We start from the raw sequence: 16,680 nt of genomic DNA, 5'->3' as shown, positions 1-16,680 counted from the left end.
CTATAACGTAAAAGTAAACAGTACGAATGATGCCCGAATTATATACACCCGATGCAAAAACGATGTACGTATTCTACCCGAACAATAGACGTACGCCCCCTAAACGATGTACGAACGCAATCAAACCATGTCCAAACATTGTACCATGCTAGACGAATGCTATACGAAAGACGCTATGCACCATACTAAGTACAACACACTATAATTTGAGCAATATTTCGGTGTACGTCGTTTACTTTTGCGTACACAATTTCGTTTAGCGTATATGGTTTTAAAATATAAAAGATGAATTTTGTTCTGAAAATCTGCAACATCCATAATCATTGGCGTTACACTTAGATTGGATGGATATTTCATTTAACTGAGTCTTGATTTAAAACAAAAACTGAAATAAATGTCTTTAGTTTTTTTTAATATGTTGATATGTTGGTGAATTGTTTTTAGCTTCAATTTACCTACTACAGCATATGCAGAAATAATTTTCTTAAAATAGCTTGCATTATAAAAAAAGTTGTACTTTAATGAACAATTCATGTTAGATGGAAGTCTGAAGAGTTATATTATTTGGCTAAAATATATATGGGGAAATAAGGTATGCCTTTTGTATAAAAGGTTTTTTAATTATTTGTGTTTGTATTCTCTTTTATTGCATGTGTATTTACAACGACTAAATGGTTCTATTTTTCATAGAAATTATGTTACATTGTTCTTTTCTAATACATGTTTATACACGATAAATGTCCATGCTTATGAATATTTGTATTGCTACATCTAAGTAGTAAAATATTTTTTAAAGATTGGCAGACAGCATTATCGAATTATTCCATCCGAATTTAGGATATCGACGGAGAAAAATGATTTATAATATTTTTGATGACGTAGACTTTAAGAGAGCACCTTTATTTTTTAAAGGTTTTAGCCCAAGCCGTTGTATAAAGCTAATTTTGTATTGGTTTAAACATTTGTAAAATAAATGGTTAACACGGAAATATGTATCAGCTCTTTGTTACTAAAATCTAAATACAAATGGTAAAATTATAAAATCAATACATCAATGTGTCAGCTGAACCAATGAACCATGACTGATGCTACAATGCAAATCAATCTACATCAGCACCTTTTTGAACAAGACTTCCACCATTGTGAAACATGTCAAACATTATACGAGACGTACACACCATATTGCATTCGTTGTCGGCAATACTTGTTCGATAGCTTTGCACTTCCCTATACGAAGCACAACATCTTATTTGTGTCTAGTACCTTTGACGTTGATGTCTGGATATCAAAGATAGTGAGGTCAGCTTTAAATTGACTAGCTGCCCATATAGATCTCAAATAGTTATGTTGCTAGCTGACTATTACGTTGTTAACATTCCAATAACCGACAGTTACGATGTTACAACAACGATTACGTGGATAAGCATTCCTGGTAATCATCAGCACTGACCGATCTAAGTTTGATTACTGGGAATGTATATCCACGCAATTGTTTTGTAGTATCGTAACTATCGTCACTTTTTAAATTTTAGAATTGTGCCCGTTCATATCGCAAATTACTTTTTTCTTATTTGAACATATCTTTGCATTATCTGTTGTTGATAACTATATAACCTATGTCATGTTAAAAATGTTAGAATTTTCCAAGCGTCTCAACTTTGATGTTCGGTATTATCTGTTTAATAGTATAAATTTCAAGATTATTAAAGTTTAGTCAAAGTTGATTGATATGATTCATTTTACATCATAATCATACTGATGAAGGATATATGTTACTCGAAATATTGATAAATAATTACATTTAATGTTTTCTTTTTTGTAATTGTCTTTTTAGAAAGTTCTGTAATATCTCTTCACGTAATTCAAACTTTATAACTAGTGTAAATGTATGTCGGGCAAAATTAAAAGGAATATTTGGTATGTGACGGATGTCATGATCTAAAATCTAAATAGTGATGGGTATTAGTGGGTTAACAGTGTAAGTCCTTCATTATTTGCTCATCTTCCTTAATAATATGGATGTTTAAAACGGGAGTATTGAAGAATTTAAATCATAAGTGAACTGTAAAGATTCATTTAAGGTATTCAGCATTGGATGACATTCATCTAATTCAACTTCACTTTTTGTCAAGAAAATAAAACAATCATCAAAACATCGCTTCCAATTTTCTTCATATAAAGCTTGAAGTTTTCATAGAATTTATAAGTATCTTTTCCTAAGGTTATCTTTCTATGTAACTCATAACAAGAGTAGCATATGTTGGTTTCACCTTGGTACCCATCGCTGTTCCCTTGATTTGAAGGTTATAATTGTCGTCAAACTGGAAGTAGCTGTTCTCAAAGATCAGTTTTCACCCTTTGATAATGAAGTATTCAGAAAAACGTTCCAGAATTCTATCTAAATACTTTTCGAACCGGTATTTTACAGCTTTTAATCCTAATTCGGGAGTAATGTTAGTGTGAAGGCTAATAACTTCAAACCTCACTAGTATAGTATCCAGAGGTACCCTGTCTAGAATATAGTTCAGAAAATCTATTTCATCTCTGACAGAACTTTGCAATTTTATGCAAAGTGGTTTCATCAGAATATGAAGGAGGCTTTGGGTACCTCATAAAGGTACGTTCTACAATAATCGGTCTTAGTTTTAGATCAGTAGGTCTGTTGATTTTTATGTGCATAGAATCACAGTGTTCTATACGATTTTGGATTTCCTTGTTTTTGTGGGTTTTTGAACTGTTTAAGCCGACTTTAAAAAGGAAGTGAAATTCGGTCCATGAATATGATTCTGTAAGATAAACAAACTACCGCAATATGTTACTATTAGGTAACGTATGCGAATTAGTTTTAGGGGGTCGACTCAGTCACCAAAATGATTTACCCTTATTTTACTTTCAATAATGACAATGGAGTAGATCCAGTAAGGACCGATTTTGACCTCAAATTTCTGTAAAAACTGTAAATTGAGGGGTACCCTCGTTTAAGGGATAAAAACCAAACATGTGACCATAGAAACTTTTTACGAACCGATGGAAATTAAAATATAGACATTATTCTATCGTTTAAAACAATTTGCAGCCGTGTGTTATTCCGGACAATTTATCTCGTTAACTAAGCGTCCTTTTCGATGTCAGTTGCAGTACTATTATTCTTATTTAATTATACAACACAACACAACATTGAAAGGAAAAAATGTTAGACAACAAAAATGAAACACTAACAAACAAAAAAAAAATAAAAAAACGATATAACGACTGAGTAGTCCGGTAAGGACCGATTTTGGCCTCAAATTTCAGGTTCATCTGACGAAAGATTTTGACCACTTTTTAAACACAAAAGTGTCTATTTCATTTGATTCAATTAGTTTATATGAAAGATTTTAACTGATTTAGTCATTAACAAGTATCCGATTCAAGCTCAAAAATTAAAAACCTACCAAATATGTCGAAAAATGTCACTTTTCAGATTGTTTTTGTCAAAAAAGAAAGTGGCCGCATCCGTGTAAATCCAAAACCTTTATATATGTTATGTATTATCATAACATACAACCCACAATTCAATTTCAAGGATGAACACGAATGCGGCCACTTTCGTTTTACACGAAAACCGTATAAAATTGAACTAAAATGATAGAACTGTGAAGATTTCAATAATTTAGCGTAATTTGACGGTGCTAGTACTCGATATATATATATATATATATATATATATATATATATATATATATATATATATATATATATATATATATATATATATGTACATTGTATTGCCAAAAACAACCTATATTTATGTAGCAGAAGCATTCTACTGTCCAATGAATAACTCAAAGTTTACATTTTAACAATTTTGTAAAACTGCTATATTTTTGGGCAAAAAAGGGGCCTCACCGGACCTACTCCTTTCTCCTCTTAATAGCTGAACACGTATAATACATGCGTAACCCATCTTTAGTTTAGGGTTAAATTGATTGTCACATGCATACGGAAAACTTTAAAAGGGAATTATTATTTCTCTGCTTTTATTAATGATTGAAATAACAAATGTCCTTGAATTTTGTGTTTATGTATCCTAGCTTATGCATCTTTAATCTTTCTTAGAGCAAAACTTGGTGGAAACCCTTTCAATTGTCAGTTGCTTTGGATCGTTTTAAAAGTTGGAGTCGTTGGTTGAACATCAATGAGATAGAAATCAAACGACGAAAACACACATAATGAATTATGGCCAAGGTTCCGTCTTTCTAGCCGTACTTTAACCAATAATTGTTTACCTTTTACACATTTTGACTTGGATTGAGATTTGTCTCACTGGCACTCACACCACATCTTCTCATTGATATTAAGATGTCAAATTATATTGTTCAGCAATAGTCAGGTGTCTACACAACTTATCAACTTCTGTATCGTTCCAAATTCATATACATAAAATTGAGAATGGAAATGGGGGATGTATCAAAGAGACAACAACCCGCCCATAGAAAAAACAACAGCAGAAGGTCACCAACAGGTCTTCAATGTAACGAGAAATTACCGCCAACAGGAGGCGTCCTTTAGCTGGCCCCTAAACAAATATATACTAGTTCAGTGATAATGAACGCCATACGAGTTTCAAAATTGTACTAGAGAAACTTAAATCTAAAAAATACAAGACTTACAAAGACTAGAAGCTCCTGACTTGGGACAGGCGCAAAAATGCGGCGGGTTTTAACATGTTTATGAGATTTCAACCCTCCCCCTATACCTCTAGCATGTAAGAAAAGAATTGTGAACGAATCTGACCAGAAAATTATGGGACAAAATGTACATGAATTAGATGTTTCTGATATAAGAAAAACAATCAAAAATCGGATATGGAAACGCTATTCTCCAACTAATATATCAACTGATGAAAAGCCTAAATATGAAAAAAGCGTTTGATTTAGAAATTACTAATCTTAAAATTTTACTATTTTTTTTACTAAAGACATCCCCGCCCCCCTCTTTTTGTTTAGTCTACTAGAAAATTATCACGGGAGCAGTCAATAGAATATCGTCCGAATATTTCCGTTCATGAAACATGGTGTCGTCATGGTTTAGAACAGCCACTTATCAGTCAAATCAGTATATACGTTGAAACTGCATTAAATTTCAGTAAAGTACATAGGAAGTTAGCTGAGGGATGTTGATTTAAGACACTTGTCAAGTTGCTTGTTCGTTTGTATCGTTTAAGATATAAAAATGTTAAACAATTTGATTTCTATATATTTGCAAAAAAATCCTTAAAAATCTATTTCTTTTAAAACCAATATGTGGCCCTTTTTGTATCTTAATATAGGATATAAACGAATTGTGACTAGTAATTTATAAATTTGGTCTAAGTTAAAAGTGTTGATCAGTAGGGCTTTATGATAGTTTTGTTTTTTAAAGTGTTGGTTATTTGATAGAGTAAGTGTTACAGCCTAGCAACAAAAACAAAAAACAACATACATGTGCTGTGAATGTTCGAATCTTTGTACCATGTGATTTTACCTATCGATTATTAAAGGGCAGTTTTGATTATTGATGTTATATTATTTCATTAGTAAACTTGGTTATATTCAAGGATGATTTTGGAAATTAAAGGTATTATGTATAGATCTGTTTCCCTTAATTAAAGGCAACAGTAGTATACCGCTGTTGAAAACTCATAAATCCATGGACAAAAAACAAAATCGGGGTAACAAACTAAAACCGAGGGAAACGCATTAAATATAAGAGGAGAACAACGACACAAGACCGAAACGCAACACACACAGAAACGGACCAAGCAACAGACAAAGCACCACGAGAATAACAAATATAACATCAAAACCAAATACATGAATTTGGGATAGACAAGTACCGTGCCACGTCTTATCTCAATATCTCAAAAATAAGAGAAAACACAAACGACTCAACGTTAAAATGCAACACACACAGAAACGAACAATAATATAACAATGACCATCGTCCTGACTTGGTACAGGACACTTTTAAAGGGGAATAAAAGTGGTGGGTTGAACCTGGTTTTGTGGCATGCCAAACCTCGCACTTTAATGGCAAAGTTAAATATAACATTGAAATGACAACATAATATTACAGGACAACAATACAAATAAATCATATTAAAACATACTTCGTTAATGTTTTCTTCGGTTGCTTTAATTTTTCTTAAACGTGTCCGGAACTGCGAGCAAGTTATTCATGCTTTAAGGTAGTAAGAACGTCTTTCGCCATTTTGGATTGTAAACAACAGGGAACCGAAGGATAGATTTGCAATCAAGTCAGCCAATTTTGATGCAGGAATGTAGATAACTAAATTATTGTGAATTTTCATTTTTAAGAACAAATTAATTAGATTTAAACTTTGAAATATTAATATTTTTACAAGCATAGATAATTCATGCTTAATTATTAATGTTTTTGAATTGGCATTTTAAGGGGAGGTAACTCTAAAATAGTGCTTTTTCTGAACGAATCTACATAATAGTCCTATCCGTCTGACAGTTTGGTCACGTGAGTTTGACTCGAACTTGACTGATCGGCAACTGATCGATGACCGCTGATTGATCGCTGAAACATTAACACAGTAACACCTTAGGTTGCAAGTACTGTATCAAATGTACTAGGATTAAAATTCAATACGCCAGACGCGCGTTTCGTCTACTTAAAACTCATCAGTGACGCTCAGATCAAAATAGTTATAAAGCAAAAAATGTACAAAGTTGTAGAGCATTGAGGACCCATATAAGTTTGCTATTTTGTATTTTAGACGGGGGAAACTTATATAAGACATACCAAATGGGTCATTTTGACATAATCGGTAGCTTGAGTAAATGCTCAGTGACCTATCATTTTCTTATATGTTTTAACATATATCAATATATACCATGATTTTTCGGTTTATGATTTGAAAAGTTTTATTGAACTTTACAGAATAAAATCATTAAAAAATGGACAATGAGCAATGGATAATTCTACTATATATAGAACTATAGGAACAATCACAAGACATGAATTCTAACTTTCTTTACTGGTTAGTTAAATCAATCTTTAAATATACATTGACCTATAATGGTTTACTTTTATAAATTGTTATTTGGATGGAGAGTTGTCTCATTGGCACTCACATCACATCTTCCTATAACTGTACAGTCACATGTCACATGTATATTTTTAAGCAAATACATTTATAACCTACTTTCCAAATTTACAAACTCCCAATAGGGGTGATTGCGGAATAACAAAAGGGTAAACGGAATGTACATGTAAGACACAAATTGATAGAACAAAAAGTCAAAGGCAAAATTTAAAGGACATAAGTCACAAATGATTTTTTAAACATTTTTGAATATATAAAAGAAAGATCATGAAACAACTTATTTTTATAACATATATTTCTTGTAGTGTAAAGGAAATCTTACTTAAACCTTGTAAACACCCAAAGGATAAAAGTCCTAAGCCACGTTGAAAGATAGTAATGTCCAAACACCTATTACGTTATGTGCAAACACCTATTACGTTCAGGTAAACGCTTTTTTTACAAAGATTAAAATAAAACGCATCAATGATACGCATTTTGAAAAGTAAGAAAATTAAAATACTTTTCTAACAAACTATGGATTTTTATATTTATATTGATTGGTGTAAAAATGCTATATACATATACTATTTTTTTTTCTTTTAGAAAATGAAGCGTTTTGTTACATACCCTTCTGATTTAAATCGGATCAAATTTTTCCAACATCCCTGTAAGTATTTTAGAACAAAAATGGCAGATAAGAGGGACGGGTCACCTGATTGGCCCTTTTCAGGACATACACCCGTCTCAACACGCCTTGTCAGGGACGGAGGAAATTATAACATGAATAAGTCATTATCTTTGTAGCATTAATCTAGTATTTTTTTTTCATATTAAAAACTGCCTTATCCTGTTATTCACAAAAATGACGCATACACATATTTCTTCTGAATGAAAGGGTTATCAGCCTTGTTTCACCTTCAATGGTCATACTAGAAAATCAAACCCGCAACTTGAAAATCAAGATTATCCGTATTTGGTCCGGTAACTTTGCGAACCGTGTCATCAAAAATGATACAAAAAAAAAATACATATTCTAGTAAATTGGTATTGTTTTTTTCTAATATTTCTAATATCGTTTGTTGTCTATACTAATAAACAAATAATTTCTTTGCTAAAATGGTCATCATAACAAAATTTTCCCTTTGAACATATAAAAAAGATGTGGTATGAATGCCAATGAGACAATTCTCCATGAGAGACCAAATGACGAAGAAATATATAACAATAGATCCTCTTATGGCCTTTATAAAAAAAACAACCATACCACATAGTCAGCTAATCTATTTTTTTTTACCCCCTTTAATTTTTTCACGGTGACACCAGTTTTAACAAAATGGTTACAGTTAGGAAATTCGCTTTTATCCTGCAATAAGCTTGTTATTGTATACAAATAACAGGTAAATAAGATTTTTTGCTTTCCTTGTACATGCACAAATAAATTTTCCTGCTACCCGCTTCCATGTTGATCAATCGGTAATATAGCTATTTTTGCTGGGTAATAGTTTATTATGGAGTTTTCTTCGAGTACGCGTTTCAATAATTGTAAACATCTGAGACAATGGTAAAGATTTAAATAACTTATGCTCAAATACCAGATGTATATTGTAAACAATATATATGTACATTGTCAAAAATATAAAATGTATTAGTTTTCGCTGCGAAACAGGAGGAAATTCGGCAAGCCTCGCTTTTCATCCTGTTTCTAAGGCTCGTACAAATAAATTTAACGTTTACCGACATAGAACATTTATATTAAATACATTATTTAACAGTTGTTGACATGAATTTATCTTTTTGTTCAATATTTCAACGAATATCGTTGTATAAATTAGAAACATCAACTTATTTTCCGAACGGAGAGTCATAAATGAAATGAATATTATTGCGGGATATACGGTATCAACGGTAAGCTTCGATGCGTTTAGTTATGAACGCGATGGTTCGATAAATATAGCATTGCTTATTTAACCCCGCCACATTATTAATGTATGTGCCTGCCCCAAACTCAGGAGCCTGTAAATTCAGTGGTTGTTGTTTGATTATGTGTTACATATTTGTTTTTCGTTCATTTTTTTACATATAAAAGGCCGTTAGTTTTCTCGTTTGATTTTTTTTACATTGTAATATCGGGGCCTTTTATAGCTGACTATGTGGTATGGGCTTTGTGCATTGTTGAAGGCCGTACGATGACCTATAGTTGTTAATGTCTGTGTCATTTTGGTCTTTTGTGGATAGTTGTCACATTGACAATCATACCACACCTCTTTTTTTGTATATATAAATACACTATTAAGCCAAATGTTCATAAAAGGGATTTGCTGCACATCTTTATTCTGAGAAAAAGATAACTGTGACAGACTTTAACACGAAAGGTTTTATTACTTTTTGAGAACATCTTTACTGAAGTACTGAACATCCGATGACCGCAAGTTCTTGTGGACGGTCACAAGCACTTGTCTTAGAAAACCAAATCACATCTCTTTACCTGAAGTGACGTTAAAGTACAAATATATATTTTCTGTGCGTGGATGATACATTCAACCTCATCGTAGAAGTGATACAAATCAATAAATTACCTTTGTTATACATTATTTCAATGTTTGTAAATTACAGTCACATGTATATATAATTTTCATCCATTCGTATATCATGCGATGGCACTATATTAATTATAGTGCTGTGCAAGTGCATAGTGGACACTCTTCTGTAATAATTCGACTATTCTGATAGATTGAGTTTGAGTGGGCATTCATATTTTCCAGCAAAACATTCAATGTCCCACGCAGCGAGAGGGAGCAACGACGGATAACTTTGCATGTGAGATTGCAAACGTTCTTGAAAAATATTCTTCCGCATGCGGTAACACATGTACTTTTTCTGTACGTGTGTATAATTATTTAAGATTTTTTACTTTGTTTATGTTTCTAACGAGTTTAACGACATTTTTATATTATTAATTTATGTTAAAAAAATATATTTTTAGGAGTATTCATTTGAAATGAATTAAGAACAAATGATAAGGAATGTAATTTTGGCTCGATAATGACCGCGTATTTATTATTATCATGTTTATAGATCTCAAAACGAAGGTTACGTAATGGAAATTTAGGCGACAGCAATACACATGAATGCCCTAACGGTCATCCGATGTAAGATGAATAGAAAAATTGTTTATTAAGATATCATAAGATAAACAAACACATGGACCTATGTTTTTTTCTCTTTTTGATTTCTCATTCAATGACCAGTGGCGGAACTAGAATTTTTTTAAATGATGGAGCTGCGTTTGTTGGTTGTATGAGTAGTTTGATTAAGAAAGGGCTCGAAACTCAGTTTTGCCAAAACTCCCTGTTAATTAAAAATAAATATAAGATAAGAGGTGGCGAGAAAATATCTTCGTCCTCGGTCAAATAATCTGAATAGACGCATACAAATGTGTTGACCTTGTCAAAAGTCTCTAATTCATAAATTTTATTCGGCGCCTTTCAAAACCATATGTTATGATTATGTATGCAAGATAATGCGACCTGTGAAATGACCCGCTTGGTGCAGATGAAAGAGAACATTAATACAGAAAAAAGGCCGTTAGTACTCTCGTTTGAAATGTTTTACATAATCTTTACGGGGCCTTTTATTGTTGAGTCTGCAGTTTGGGCTTTGCTAATTGTTGAAGGTCGTACGGTGACCTAAAGTTGTTAGTTTCTGTATGATTTTGGTCTCTTGTGTAGAGTTGTCTCATTGGCAACCATACCACGTCTTCTTTTTATATCAACTTATTTTCCGTAAAGAAATGAGGTTGTATTTTGTTTTACACATGTAACTTTTTTTAGCTTCGAAAAATAGGAAAGAGCTTTTGGTTTCAGTCGATATGCACGCCATCTTGAAAGAATTACTTGTCACATATAAGTTTTGTTTGGTTGCCTGATGATGTGGCTGATATTCAGCAACATCTATTGGCTTAAATGAGATAAATAATTACAGACTGTTCTCTTCTGGGGATATTAAGCCACTAAATGCCGGAAAATTAACTATGTATATTACATTTCAGATCAAATGTTATTAATTCATGGTCGTTTTAGTATGTATATATTACACACTGAAATTGAAAATTGAAATATCAATCATTATTACGTCTTTATTTGTATTGCTTATCTGCAATATGCACGATTTGTTGTTTTTGTACAATGTTTTCAAAAATGCACTAAATGTATTTTATGACTTTGTCAATCTAGGCACACTCCCAGAGAGACACACATCGAGAATCGTTATATATATATTTGTAAATATTTTAATTTTTAACAAGTAAAGTGAAAAAAATATAAAAAGAATAGATGTATAACGCACACACTTTGAGTAGAACAAAAAACAAAAAATATATATAATATTTTTGTATCAATCACTACAAACCAATAAAAGTCTGACATGGGCTATATCTGTTCTCGACTGTACTGATTTGTACTCGACCAGTCTGAATTGGTCTGAAATTTACTTGATAATACTCGACTGTTGTCTGAACCATACTTAAAACAGTCTGAATTTGTACTTGACCAGTAGTTAACCATTTTATACGAGTCTGAACCATACTCGACCTAGTCTGAACCGTACTCTATCTAGTCTGAACCGTACTATATCTAGTCTGAACCGTACTCGACCTAGTTTGAACCATACTCGACCAAGTCGTGACCAACCTGGACCTATTCTTTGTATCTATCAACTGAATTTTATCAATTTAGGAAATATTTAAAATAAAAATGAAATTAAAAATATATTCAATATAGCTGATCAAATAATCTGAAAAATGAATTGTGGCTAATATTTCAGAAGTATTTTATGGTAACTAGATTATTTTTACAATTAACTTAAGCCTAGTATAGATTTATGGTGTCAGTTGAGTTTAGTAAATAATGCAGTGAACGTTTTTTCCTTAGTAATATTATATAATAGTATATGACAACGTAATAGATTTAAAAATAAAAGAGACCTTAATCGTTTTGTTTGATTAAACAAAGAATTTAATATAATCATGATAATAGAATTTCCATAGCAATCCTTGATCACCTTTTTTTGAAAAGGAAATATCCTCCAATGTGTCTAAAGTAAGAGTAAAAAACATTTAAATTAGTTTAAGTAACTTTTGTCAAATTAAAGACATGGCGTACACAAAGCAATTTAATATGGTCTTATAACCTCAGTACATGTGTGTTTTACAGGTGAAAAGAAAGACCTATTTTATTTAACTCGCGTATAACTTATCTAGTATATTCGAAAGGCCTTGTTATTTACGTTAAACAGGATGTTGCAATTTTGAATAAATATAATTTGGAATTTAATACCTCTGACCAGGTGTGATCTTATTTATGAGATTGCCCAAAGCAGAGGTAATGCTATATATTTCACTACTAATCAATTGTATCTATTTATCTAATTGTATCCCCCCTTTGATATAAAATATATATATATTTATTTTTTATCCTAAATATAATAGTAGATATAATTCTAATATAAGGTTTAACAATTTATAAATTGTGTTGGCTGTTGTTATATATGTCAGTTAAAAAGAAATATTTGGACAGTTAAAAAAGTTGAGGTTATTTTGTCTAGTATGGTTCAGACTGGTCGAGTATTGTTCAGACCTTTGGTTAAGTATGGTTTATACTGGAAAATTAGGTCAAGTACAGGTCACGAATGGGTTAAGACTGTTTCAGACTGGTCGAGTAATAGTTTAGACTATTTTCAACGCCAAAGATAAGGGTCAGATACGATTCAGTATGGTCGAGTATGGTTCAGACTGGGGTCGAGTAATATTAAGTAAAAGTCAGACCAATTCAGACTGGTCGAGCAAAAATCAGTACAGTAGAGTACAGATATAGGCCATTTCAGACTTTATTGTTTGTAGTGAATCAATATATAAAAATACTACATTCCAAATTCTAAATCAACAACCCGATGCACAGATATTACCTTCAGTTTACATTCAGCATACAATGGTTATTACCTTGAAAAAGAGTACCGCGAAGTAGTTCTGAGCTTTTTAGAAAGCTAAAACTTATAATTATCTTAATTTTATAAGTGTATATCACTGATGCTTTTTGTTTTAATCTGTGTCAAAAAAGCGTCTTCCAGAACGTATTAGTTGTTTGCACAGAACGTAATTGGTGTTTGGACATAACGTATTAGGTGTTAGCACAAAGCGTAATCGGTGTTTGCACATAACGCAATAGTGTTTGCACATAATGATGTAATTGTTATACATAACTTAATAGGCATTTGCACATAACGCGATAGGTGTTTGCACATAAGGTAAACTATGTTTGCACATAGGGTAGACGATGTTTGCACATAGGGGAACGATGTTCGCACATAAGGTAATTGATGTTTGCACATAAGGTAAACAAGTTTTATGCAAAACGTATAATTTGTTTGCACATAATGTAAATTGCATTTGCACATGACATAATGAATTCTCACAGAGAGTGTCAATTGTTTGGCAAAACGCATATGAACTATACCATGATGTATATTTGTTTTCACTGGAGATACATACGTATAAACACAACATAACGCCAAAAATTTAATATATCATGAGGTTTACATAGAACAAATGTATAACAAAATAAAACCCTTAGAGCATTCGGCAAAACAATCACATTTGAGACCGGACGCAATTTTTCACTGACTTACGTAAAAGAAGAATAGACACAACGTAGATAAAATATGACAGAAAAAGTGTACAGGTGGTTGATCATAAAGTTTCGAAGTATTCACAGAATATATAGTAGCAACGGAATAATGTAATGCCTATTGTACACAACAAACTTTAGCAATGACAAATCATACTACTGTTTGACCAAACAAATAACTATTTTGACATAACACAGAGATGTCGTGTCATGAAATACAGACATTTGCAAATAACATAAAGAGGAAGCGACAGGACAGATAAAATATGTACACTATAAGACAGTTCCGGCGTTCCATATATTTAGACTAAAGTTGTATTATTTGCTATCATGATACATCTTCTCATGTCTGTATTAAAGTGTTCAAGTGTTCAATTTTAAGAACCTTCTTCAATTGGTCAGCACGAAACAAGTAATGTAAACGATGAATATTTCTTATCAACAACCTTAATCAGAACTTTAAGAGTTTTAAATAATCAAACAGTTCTCAAGTCGTAAATCCACAACTAACCGTGTATTGAAATAAGCCCCGCCTCTCTACTAGCCTAATATTGAATACATGGTCTCCACGAGGTCGCTTTTAACCAATTATAATCCTAGAAATGTATAGGAGGTAAGATAATATACAATATGGAAAACCATACGATTCACAACTGACGAACGAATGTTGTACGAACGTTGCAAGAACGCAATATATACAAAGGACATACAGATGATGCATGGATTCTATACGTACAATTCTCGAACACACGCTGCACGTACGATTCTTAAATGAAGAAAGTGTAAACGTTTACCATACAAGGACTGTAAAGATACCCTTTTTTTATATAAAAAAAAAGATTCATAACAATCACATTCAAAGCAGGGTCAATATTTGTATACAAATTTGTTGATTTGAACAATTTCTGTTAATTATTATAAAATCAGGACGAACCACTGATATAATCACATTCCATAAAAAGCTCACAATTCATGTTTTGAAAATTCGAAAATTATATCAAAGTGAAACAAAGGATTGTCTTTGTGAATACTGTTGTCCTTTAATCATGTCACTTACCAAATACTTGCTCATAGTTGTAAAAGTTGTTTTCTTTGGTTTGTTAATAAATACTTTCAAAATGCATATCCACTTATTTCATTGAATATTTAACTCTAAATCGTTGTGTTTCTTGTGTACTTAAAATCAATTCCATTTCATTTAGAACATCCATTTATCAAATTTGACACCAAATGATCTTCTACTTTGCAATGATAACTTACCCTGGTTACAGTATGGACTTTTAACATAGCCTGGTTCACATTCATTGATATTGCTGCAGGAGCCAGAAATCTTATTACACATGTTCAATACGCAACCCGGGCATGACTGTGAACAATTGAATCCAAAATAACCAAGGTTACATTCTAAAATTACAATTTTAAATTGTCAACCAAATCTTTTCTGATATCAATTATAAAGGAATTGGTAAAAATATATATATTACTTCATTTATTAACCAACATAGTTTTTTGTCAAGAGAGTAATGTTCAAATTGTGCATTCCCGTTATAAATAAATCCATAAATAACAATAAACGAAATGACTGTAATAGTTTGCATGTCTATGAAGAACAATTGTGGGACAAAGGGGAACACCGCGTAGTGCGTAATTTAGAAGTGAACGCCACATGTTTAACGTTATTTCAGATAAATCAAGAGAGTAAATCATGAACATGTATGATCTGCTCATGGTCACATTATTATGTCCACAAAAAATATTTAGTCAATCAGAATATTTTTTACTTTTTAAATTAGATAATCAGCATATAAACAATTACGTAGTGTGTGTATATGTCATAATTCAGTTAACATTTTTCTATACATTGGACCGACATACTTAGTGGAAAATTAACGTATTAGTTTACAAAGTCCAAAGGAAGACACATGATTCTGACTCCGAGCCAACCAGCCTTTTTTTCTTTATTCCTGTATGAATTACTTATCCGGAGCGGATCAGCGATTCATACCAATAATTCCAATTATTCGAAAGAAATGAGGCGGTCACCAAAACAAAATGATATTAATTCTCAAAATCGGTCCTTGACAATACGTTCACTTTCATCGGTTTTCCAAGGAAATTTTGCTTTGAAGACAAAAGATGATCTTAAATTCACATTACAGGTAATGCAAAATAACAGAACTTAAAGGTCTGAAGAATTAAGATTATTTAAACATTAATATAAAGAACCTGTGGTAGTCTGGATGGAAAAAAGGAATAACAAAATTCTGTCTTGGAATAAGCAGATCTTATTAAATTAAATATGTTATATTTTTGAAACAGACTATCAAGTTAGACTACGTTGTAATGCTGTAGTAACGTAAGCACTCACTAATTCAGTTTGGTAATATGTATTCATAAAATTTTGAAAATTAATTATTAATTAAAGAGATGTTTAAACGAAACCGAGTAAATTTTACTTATAGTAAAGTCTCAGCCTTGGTTTTTAGTTCGATTGTTAATTGAGATTCATTACTTTTTACCATATGACTATCAGATTATTCAAGAATATGGCACTAACTATATTACCCGACTGTAAACTATGCCTCTTCTTAATTTTTGAATCGATGAAACTCGTATTTCTTTCAATATAGAAGTGGTTACAGGGCTTAGAAAAACATCATTAAACGAGGAAAGTACAATCGAAAAAAATAACATAAAATACTAATCCATTGTCAAGTAAAAAATTACAACCCACAATCATTCAAAAAGAAATAAAATATCATCAATTGGAATGATCAACATTCACAGAATAACAAGTAGCTTTTTTCATTCAATATTTCAAGCAAATTTTTCAACTAGTCGCGTTGTTAATTAATGAATTAATACGTTCAGACCTTACAATTTAGAAATTTATAATTTGATGCAAATATATATTGAGTTCAG

General features: G+C 31.6%; 1 protein-coding gene across 1 annotated transcript in view; it reads right to left on the bottom strand.

Annotated features, from left to right (window-relative positions):
- The window catches only part of LOC139511217 (receptor-type tyrosine-protein phosphatase epsilon-like), a 73,299-nt gene extending 58,144 nt beyond the window's left edge, over nucleotides 1-15,155 (bottom strand). The window contains exon 1 of the mRNA XM_071297798.1: nucleotides 15,019-15,155. Within this exon, the coding sequence (XP_071153899.1) occupies nucleotides 15,019-15,100 (82 nt within the window). The 5' untranslated portion in view covers nucleotides 15,101-15,155. The remainder of the gene's footprint in view (nucleotides 1-15,018) is intronic.
- Between the last annotated feature and the right edge of the window lie 1,525 nt (nucleotides 15,156-16,680).

Source organism: Mytilus edulis, chromosome 1 (genome assembly GCF_963676685.1).
Source record: "Mytilus edulis chromosome 1, xbMytEdul2.2, whole genome shotgun sequence".
Lineage (NCBI taxonomy): Eukaryota > Metazoa > Mollusca > Bivalvia > Mytilida > Mytilidae > Mytilus > Mytilus edulis.
The sequence above is the reverse complement of the archived record's forward strand: the minus strand, read 5'-3'. Positions and strand labels throughout refer to the sequence as shown.